The following is a 10,717-nucleotide window of genomic DNA, read 5'->3' on the forward strand; positions in this document are numbered from 1 at the left end:
CCTCATTAGAAAGTCAGGTAAAAGGAGTAGTATATTTGAAATGATCTTTAAAAATTTAGGCTTAAGTCCTCAGTAATGTATATTTCCTAGTTCATTAATGCAGAAATACTGCACGGAGATTTTAATCTTAGAGTTAATAATAAAAGCAATTTTCACTAAAAATATAAAAACTGTAATGGTAGAATCATGATATTGCATTTTAGCTCTCCCACAAAAAGTCACTTTATTACTTTCTTTTGACACTTATTTTCATTCTGGGATTAATTTTACTATATAAGGGCTTCTTAACTATTCTATTAAAATTTCCATTCAGAAGCAATAATATCTAAGAGTGAATAATAGTCATGTAAATCATTATTTCATATTAATGTAAAAGATTTTGTAAGTTCTTATGAATTCTGCTGACATGCACAATTGTGAAAAGGTTATCTCTACATTCTGCAGTGATATGCGCTGGAACAAAGGAACTATTTTAAAAGCATCAGTGGAGTACATCAAGTGGCTACAAAAAGAACAACAGAGAGCTAGAGAATTAGAACACAGACAGAAGAAATTAGAGCAGACTAACAGAAGACTTCTACTTCGAATTCAGGTTTGTATAAGAATGTCACTATGAACTACAAAGATTTCTCACTACTTATCCATCATCAAATTTAATTCATCTATGTCATTTTTTCTTCTAAATGCCATTTATTAAAAGTGGATTGGCCATTTCAGGAATGGTACAATTTTACATAATTTTACGAGTCCATATTTATTGCTATGCAAGTTCTTTAGATTTCTAGAAAAATCCTTTGATAATTGGGCCTTATGCAAGGTAACATATCTATAGAGAACTAATACAATATTTTGAAGAAATGTTGCCTTCTTATGTAGTATATCTACATTATAACTACAGAAAAAAATTCATTTGTTTCCCTAAAACAATATTGAACACTAAATCCTCCTCCATATTTTCTTTTCCTCTTTGTAAAATTTCCACGGCATTGCATTGCCTTGGGGTACATTGTGCCATGTTATATTAAGTCACACATCATCAGTTCATGTGACATAAAGTATCAGAATCTGGGTCTCCATAGCTTGAAATGCAAGATTTAAAGACATATATCATCAGGTAAGGTACCTGCTATCTCTCCAGATAGCAGCCTTGAATTTTTGTGGATAATTAATAAGTAGAAATGTCTGCAGCATTTTTCCATCACTTTTAAGTGGTTCAGTACTGTAGGTAATGGTATTATGGGGGCTGTCATATCTCCTATATTCCCATAGGGCATCCACTTAACTACAGGCTGAGAATTAAAAAGAAAACCAGCCCATGTTGTTTATTGCTATTTATCATGGATTGTCCATATATTGTATTTTGAAACATATTGCCACAACTGGATTAAAAATTACAGTGCATGTGCATGTACAATATGTATGTATATTTAGAACCTTCAGTGGTTCTAAAGAAATCAAGTTCCCTTCCAAAATCATTATTTAAATCTTTTTTGTTTGAAACCATAGGAACTAGAAATACAGGCTCGTGCACATGGGCTACCACTCATGTCTTCACTCAGTGCTGTGGATGTAGCTGCCCAGGTCATCAAGCAACAGACATATCCAGAGGAGAATTCCATAGACTATTCTCAGCAACTGGTTCTGGTACATGGACCAAGTGCTGACCTTTGTGATGGATCAACAGCCTTTTCTGATCCTCTCTCGCATTTCACCGATTTGTCTTTTAGCGCTGCTTCAAAAGAAGAACAAAGGTTGGAGGAAATCTTGCTGGATGACACAATATCGCCATTTGGAACAGATCCACTCTTGTCTTCAATATCGCCTGCTGCATCAAAAGAGAGCAGCAGAAGAAGTAGCTTTAGCACAGATGATGGAGATGATTTCTAAAACTAGAAAGGGCATAATTAATTTTTATAATCATTTGCTGGTGCTAAGAGATTGTGTTATGAATGTAAGTGTGATGTTTGTACTCAGTTCAAAGAAGGTGGAGAACTGTTGTGCACATAAACTGCTGCATGGGTAGGATGTAGGTGAGTGCATATTTCACAGAAAGACGAAAGATGGACATGGATTCATATCTCTTTGCCCAAAATTGACTACATCTGTTCAGAGCTAGCATTTGCACAGACCCTTCCTTATTCACTGGGAAGCCTTTAGCCATTTCCCCCCGCATTCTCACAGCAGTATTAAGATGGTTCCCAGGAAAATGAACACCCACATTGCAAAAACATATTCAAATGCTCTGTTGAATCTACCACTCGCTTCTCTCAAATTTAACAATGTTTTAGTCAGAAATATTTGTTAATTTCTTTTTAAGTGAAAAGGAGAAATTTCAATAAATACAATTGCAACACAACAATGAGGAAACGTTTGAATGTGATGTTCCTGCAATAGAGAGGTTACAAACATCAAAAAAAGGGAGCACAGCGCTCTTGTCAGAGTAAAGTCAGCATAAATTCAGCGCTTCATGAACTGCATCTCTTTATAATGAAACCACAAAGTCCATAAAGTTGTTTTTAGAATCCTTATAATTTCTGTTTTATTCCCATTTAGAAAAGTATCCAATATTTTATGTTTATTTTCGAACGCTTTAGTGCAACCGAAGAAAAACAAAAACTAACATAATGATAGTGATTTAAAAGAATTAATCAGACAGAAACAGATGCAAGGTTTAAGCAGCTTCAAGGCAGATTCTGTTCAGGCAACAGAACATACTAAGAATGCAGGTATGTTCAAGACACAATTAACATATTCAGTGTTACAGTTAGTACAAATAAAAACAGCCATTAATGCTAATATGGCTAACACCAGCTCTTTGTTGCAAACTCTTCTCTCTACTGTTTTTCTTGAGAAAGCTTTTTCCAGATGTGAATTGTACCTTGTTTCCTGTTATGGCATAATAAGGTTTTTCTAAATTGACTATATCTAAATTGATACCTACGTCTATGAGCCAGTTGGATATGGAAGGCAATGCATTGGATTCCCATTATATGCATTTTGTCAGAGAGAATTTCACTTTAAATTCATCTCTAGATTCACTATAAAAATGAAGTAGGCAGACCTTGGAATCATAAGGGATATTCCTGATACCTATTGATATGATCCACTGCTTTCTAACATGCTAGTACTGGGCACTCACAAAACATGAGGTTTGGCAGTTGGAGGGCAGGTAGAAGACACATGATTTTTGTACATAGTGGGATTTTGGAGAGTGATGTATATACTTGGAATAGATGATGTGCAATCATTCTAATGCTATTAGGAATACACTGGAAATTGAGCTGGCCCAAGTTCTTCAAAGCTTTCCTCAACTGAGTCAAAAGAGCATTGTGGGGGTCTTGGTGCAAGTCAAAAAATGTTTCAAAAGTAAAAGTGTTGTGTTCCACTTTGCTCTGCCACAGCCTGCCTAAAAAAGGTATCTTATAGATATGGATAGTGGAGTAGCTAAGGGAGAGTCAATTGGGCTGCTAGTTGAGTGAATGGACATTTATTGTCCAAGAATAAGTCTTTACCCTGATAGATTTTTATTTTAAAAAAAACAAATTGTGCCCAGAAGTCAAATGAGACCTCCTGGAATATCCATTCAGGTTGCTAAATGGATAGTTCCCTTAGGTAAATGCTTTTACAGGGGCCATAGCCCAGGCCTGACTAGTGTGCTACAGCATATCCAAACAGTTTGAGGTTTATACTTATCTGGTGTACTCTTGATGGAATTTTATCTTCTCATTCCATTTCACTTGGACTGACTTCAGTGCATTGCTAGGAGTTTAAGACATGGATTTATAAATTGTATAATTGCATCCAAGGGTCTAGAAAGCATTGCAGACATGTAGTAAAACCAATCTCTATCTGTCTAAAGGAAACATTTGAGTTTTTCTGTCAACTCAAGGAGTTCTATTAGCTCATATAAATCAAATGATTAGACTGTAAGTGCTTTGGGGCAGGGACTCTCTTCTTGTTATATGAGTGTATGAGTGCCTATTCCAATGGGGCTCTGATCCTTGATTGAGGCCCCTAGTTGTTACTACAATGCAAATAATAAATAATAACAACTGACATGTTAAGTATTTTTTTTAAAGAACATCGGGAATGGGAGCATGAAGGGATATTAACCAAAAGTAATTGAATATAGGAAGAAGAGCCATTTTAATTAGAATAGCTCAGTAAACTAGGGTCATCAGGAGAAGAGCCTACTTCACTAGAGTTCACAGTTTTGTCAGGGACTAGCTCAGCGGTTTTCAACCCGCAGGCCGCATGCGGCCCAATTAGCACACAGCTGCGGCCTAGCTCAGCTGTGTGCTAAAGGCTTCTCCATGTGGCGGGATCTGGGTTCCTGGCTGCCTGCAGTGACAGGGTCTGGGGCTGCCGCTCAGCCCCACAAGCTCTGGGGGTCTGGGGTGGGGCAGCTGCCTGGCCCTGTGAGCTCTGGGGTCAGGCACCGGCTGGCCCCGTGAGCTCTGAGGGTCGGGCAGCCAGCCGGTGTCGGGGTCTGGGCTGCCGGTCCTCTGCCACCCGGCCCCTGCAGCCCAGGTAACACATTGTGGGCCGCATATGTAGCCCACAATGATAAATAAGTTGAGAACCACTGGACTAGCTTGTAGTGAAAGTCAAATACAAAATAGGATATATCCAAAGTAACATTCATGCACAGATTCCTAATTTACGATGTGTATTGCCCATTTCAATTGCCAAAGGGAGGGAATTGTTGGCTAATGTCAAGTATTTTCATTTGTCTTTGTGCTGTAGTTTCTACTACATTAGTTTTAAATACACCAATGTGAGTTTGCTCATAATGGAGAAAAAGAAATTAAATATGAATGTGTTACATGATTTTCCCATTGAATTTTTAGACCATACCTAGGAACCATATTGACTTTAAGGAAGATCCTGAATTTAATCACTTCTACAAGTGCTGCCCTAAAAAAGTATTACAGTGCATCCATGAATTTTTTTAAAGTTCATTTTTATTCATCTTACAATGCCCTCAATATGAAACACCAGATGTATTTTCTGCATGAGAAATCTAACAGGCAGTGCTTCTATTTCCAGATACTGACTGCTGTCTCTGCAAATAAATATATTGACAACAACTACACTCTCATCAAGCTGTAGTCATTCATGAAAATGCTTATGATAATGCCGTGTCAATGCCATCAAATCATTTTTCCAGTAGAAATTCATCATTTCAAATAATCATTAGTGTTTTCATGAATTACTACAACTTAATAAAAGATATAGTGTCACCCCTGAAATCAGTGATATAGAGTGGAAAATACTTCTCCGACTCATCTGCTAGGGGATGAAGCTTTGGGGGAAAAAGAAAATTAAGTTGGCTGCTTAGTGGCAGAGTCTATAGTTTCCTGGTTTGATCTATTAATACAAACACGTTAATGCTTACAAAAAAGGCAATGGAGAGGTGCCCTACTGAGTTAAGGAAGCTTCAGAGAAGGCTAGATGGCCAGAGCTATCTCTCTGTTGGTCTCACTATCCAAAACTTCCTAGAATAACAAATTATCTGTGTCAGCTCAGCTTTAGGGAGATGATACTAAAGCTTAGTACTTTCTAAACCAGGGCACAATGCTTTCTTCATTGCACGCCTGTGCAGAGGAAAGGGATTTGATGAATATGGGGACAAATCCTGAAGCAAAACTCCTATTGATGTCAATGAGTAAATTATGTATTGGGACTGCAGGTTTTGGTGCATGAGCAATATGTCCAAATTATGTCTAATACAGCCTTGTTTGTTGAAGTCTTATACAAGAGGTGTGGAGTGTGTCTATGACTCAGGCCCTAAGAAAGAAAACTTCTACAATTCTTCTAGGATATCCACTATCCACAGGTGCTGGAACTAGGGGTGCTGGGGGTGCAGCAGCACCCTCTGGCTTGAAGTGGTTTCCATCATATACAGGGTTTACAGGTTGGTTCAATGGCTCTCTGCACCCCCACTACACAAATTGTTCCAGCACCCCTGCCACTATCTTCATTTTTTATAGATATGTTAAATGAGGAGCTTTTGCCCATTTTCAGTATTAAAAGCTGGTTGTCATATTCTTACAGTATACATGAACCAGTGAACTGATAATTATACAAAAGGAAAGGGAGTTGAAATATTACCATCTTGTTTAATTCATGAAATGGATATAGATACTATACTAAGAAACGAGACCTAAATTATTTCACTATCTACACTGGGGATACTGTTTGAAAAGGTAAAGTAAGTGCAAACATTTTAACAAACAGAACTGCAGTTGCTTTATAGGGTAAAGGACTAAATATAATTCAGTCATTTAATCTTAATAAGAACATTGTTATTATAAAACCTTTTGACTTTAATAGGGCTGTATATATGAATGGAGGTTGTAAAATTATTGTAATTTAAAATTATGTTAAATCTGTTAGATCAGTAAAGGCATTTACATTACTAGCATGAGACTAGAATATTTTTATAATAATTGCTATTTTTCGTTGTTACCCATACAGTATCTTGTTTTCTAAGTAAATGTATGTGACAGAATATACTTTATTACATACTGTACATGCAATCTTTATAAAAAATACACTTGATATGTCCTGGTATTTTATGTTTATTATATTAATACAATTAAAGAACTAAAATTAAAACTTTTTTTATATATATCCCTTGTGAAATCTCACTGTCCAGACTCACTAAAAACCCACTGAAAAACAATATAATAACATCAGCCAAGAGCATCTGAGGAGATACCTACTAGGCTTCACAACTGCTAAACATTTAGTCCATTAGGATACATCATGATCCAGAAGCCTTCCATTAATGAATATAATTGATATATTCTTTAATATGTTCTCCTGCCGTCTGCTTATTCCTGCTGCTAAGGCTTTGATTTATGGAAAGTGTTTTCAGAATGTTGCAAAATTGCTAGCAGGCACGATGGTATCTGTTAAATCACTAAGATGCTCTACAAAAATCTTTTACTATACTAGAAGTTCCCCAGACAACCTAGGATAAACAGAATATTGTGTTTTAAGATGTAAAACATTTTTAAAGCTGATAATTAGGCAACATTTTGAATTAGGTTAGGATTTGGGTTGAACATTTTGAATTACTAATATCAGAAGTGCCATCTCAAGAATATAGCTGGCATTTATGTACATGAATAGTACAAATATTGTTAAACAGGAATATATATTTCTAGGATTTTGGTAGCATTTTTGTTTATTTCTTTGAAAATAAGGATTTTCGTTGTTTTATACAGCACTAGATAAACATTTTATTTTAAATGAAGATAGTATTGTCATCTTTATTATTATTATTCCATTAGTCCATTCATTAAGATTTCCCTAATTAATGTTAAAAACTGAACAGGCTAATTATTACTTGCATACTAAAGTTCTGTGATTAGCCAAAAGGAAGGAAACTTTGCTTGTGCATACATTATACACAGATCTGATTGTGAAAGATTCTCTGTGCAGTGCTGAGAGCTCTCCATTCCATTTGAAGAATGGAGGTGCTCGGCATCTTGCAGAATCAAGCTCCTAATGGTTAAATAAATAGCATCAGGAAATCCAATCAGAAGTTATTAAAAAGATTAGGAAAGACACTGTGTGTTAGACTGCTTGATTAAAAATGGTGATGTTAGCAAATGATAGCCAATCAGGTTCGATGTAAGCATCACTTGTATTGACAACCGATGGGAGATTAAAGGAAAACCCAGAAGTTTTGATACTAATCAGTTGCAGGGCCAAAAATCTAATTATAGGGGGGGAGGTACAATAGTGAAGTATGCTAAGGCTTATTGGTTAAATCACTGATACCCATCAAGTTAAATATATATCAGTTTCATTAATTGGCAACCACAAGACAAGTGTACTATATTCCGGATGATGATGATTTTGATATAATCCACCACATTGTGGTTAAGTATATGATTCATGTAATAAGAAAAAGGTGCCTGCGGGCTATTGTTCCTAGCATGGATTAAAATTTACATATTGCTTCTCCTTATGTCAAAACATCTGGTGCCTGCTAATGCTAACATTTCGTTAAAAAGTTTCATGAGCTAGGAAAAGTGGATTGGAAACATTGCCTGTGAATCATTCAAGCATTATAATGGAATAAGAGGCTATGTTAGGAAAAGGCAGATTGCTGAAAACAATACTATAGTCAACGTTGCAGACTCCTATGCTTGTCTATGTGATGAGTAACTCTATGTTTGTAGGAGAGGGGAAAATGTCCCAAATCTTAAGAAATAATTAGTAATTTTCAATGGTTATGAAAAATTTCTTACATTCAAAACTAAACAAAACAAATTTTCATTTAATTAAAAAAACGTTCATTGAAAATTGCCACAAAATTTGAACCAAATGAAAAATGTTAATTTCCTTTCCCAATTTTTCACTGAAATTGATTGATACGTTTCCACCAGTCCTATTCTATAGAAAAAGTGTAATGAGTCCCAGTCGAGGAGTCTGGTGGAATCAGATGGATTGGGGGACGCACGCCAATAAACTGCCTATTGAAGAGAAGATGTAAGTGGCTTTTAATGCCACCTTTTCTTCAGCTCCGTGTTTTGGTATAAGAATGTCATGCTTCCTCTGAATGAAACCATCATTCCCATTCACTGCATAGGCTGAGTTGCTATACGGTGTTTAGCTATCTATCATTCAGATGTCATTTTGTTTACAACTATGCATTCACTTTAATCTCTAAAGTTGTTTGCTTGTGACAGTGTAGATCCAATGAAAAGTGCATTGGAACTACCAAAGAAGCACAATTGTGGCGGGTACTTTAGAGGAGGTTTTTGGCCGATGATTTGGTTCAGCATGTTATCCATACCAGCTAGATGTGCTTGAAAGTGTGGTACAACTCACTGATACAACTGACCATAAAACTAAGCATCAGGGCGAGTGAATGGCCAACATTAGTCTTTTTTACTGTTACTTATTGTTACACTAGATCACTAGATGTAAAAAAATATTAAATATGTCTACATTTCAATTAAACATGCAGAGCTGGCCCACGTCAGCTGACTCGGGCACACTTGGCTTGGGCTGCAGAACTATAAAATTGCAGTGTAGATGTCTGGGCTTGGCCCAGAGGTGAAAGTAAGCCGGTATGGTCCGGTACGCCGTGCCAGACTGGACCGGCTTCTCCGGGGGTGATTTAAAGGGCCCAGGGCTCCCGCTGCTACGTGGAGCCCCGGGCCCTTTAAATCATCGCCAGAGCTCTGGCAGCCGGGCTCGGGCGGGGATTTAAAAGGCCCGGAGCTCTGGCAGCACTTTAAAGGGCCCGGGGCTCCCTGCAGTGACAGGAGCACTGGGCCCTTTACATCTCCGCCCAAGCCCTGCCACCCCGGGTAGCAGCGGCAGGGCTCCCGAGGTGATTTAAAGGGCTTGGAGCTCCGCGGTGGCCGGAGCCCTGGGACCTTTAATTTGCCCCTGAGCCCTGGGGCTCCCAGCTGCCTCTGCAGCTGGTAGCTCTGGGGTGATTTAAAGGCCCTGGGGCTCCCAGTCAAAGCCGGAGCCCCAAGGCCTTTAAATTTTGAAAGGCCCCGCCCCTTCTGGTTGAGGCCACACCTGTTCTGGTTGAGGCCACGCCCTCACTCAGGACTCCAGCGTACCAGTAAGTCCTTTAAATTACTTTCACCCCTGGCTTGGGCTGAAGCCTAGGCTGTGGGACCCCATTAGGGGGGAGGGTCCCAGAGCCTGGACATCTACAGCCCCGCAGCCTGAGCCTACTGATATGGGCCAGCCACAGGTTTTAATTGCAGAGTAGACATACCCATAGTGGCTCCTGAGGGTACTTCTACACTCCAATGTAATCCCAGTGTTCAAACTCAGGCTCAATCCGTCTCCCCCTTCCTTCTACATAGAAATCATGCTAACCGAGGGCTCAACCTCAGAGTCAGGGGTTCAAGCTCTATTGCTTTGCAATGTAGATGCAGCCCCACTGGACTTGTGCTCTGGGAGTCCGCCAAAAGTATCCCACAATCCCATGGGCTGACTTTTTGTCCTCTGCACAGTCAGGTTTGGTGGACAGTCAAGTTTACCCACACTGTACCATGAACAAAGGCCTAGAGCGGCCGCATTTTGGAAGGGCGCTAAGAAGTGGATATGGGTGGTTGGACTTGGGCACGTATAATGCAGTGTAGATGCTGGAGCCCCAAATTGGGACCCAGAGTTAAACAATTCCTAACCTGGGGTTACAAATGAGTGTAGATGCTCAGGCTCTATGTTAACAAACCCAGGGTCTGCTAACTTGAGTTCTACTAACCCTGGGCTTACATTGCAGTGTAGATGTATTCTGATAGGCGACAGCGGATGGATTACTTGATGTTTACCTGTTCTGTTCATTCCTTCTGGGGCACCTGGCATTGGCCATTGTCGGATAGGGTGACCAGACAGCAAGTGTGAAAAATCAGGACAGGGGGTGGGGGGGTAATAGGAGCCTATATAAGAAAAAGACGCTAAAATCGGGACATCAGGGCACCCTATTGTCGGAAGACAGGATACTGGGCTAGGTGGACCATTGGTCTGACCCTGTATGGCTGTTCTTATGGTCTTGCTTTTTTCCTCCTGACTGTGAGTAGAAGCCCCACCTAGGTAGATTCCTACATCACTGCAGGGCTGTGGTAAACTGGGACAGCAACAGGCGCCTGAGAAAGCTGCAACAACACCATTCAAATGTGTTGACAAAAAACCGGTGAGGGGTAATTAACACATTAGCCATCCCACTGTA

The 10,717-nt window shown here is 39.0% G+C and overlaps 1 protein-coding gene across 1 annotated transcript in view; it reads left to right on the top strand.

Moving 5' to 3' along the window:
* The window catches only part of TFEC (transcription factor EC), a 137,241-nt gene extending 135,354 nt beyond the window's left edge, over positions 1-1,887 (top strand). The window contains exons 7-8 of the mRNA XM_065404856.1: positions 445-592; positions 1,507-1,887. Of these exons, the coding sequence (XP_065260928.1) occupies positions 445-592; positions 1,507-1,887 (529 nt within the window). The remainder of the gene's footprint in view (positions 1-444; positions 593-1,506) is intronic.
* Positions 1,888-10,717: the final 8,830 nt, after the last annotated feature.

Source organism: Emys orbicularis, chromosome 1, assembly GCF_028017835.1.
Source record: "Emys orbicularis isolate rEmyOrb1 chromosome 1, rEmyOrb1.hap1, whole genome shotgun sequence".
NCBI classification, from domain to species: domain Eukaryota; kingdom Metazoa; phylum Chordata; order Testudines; family Emydidae; genus Emys; species Emys orbicularis.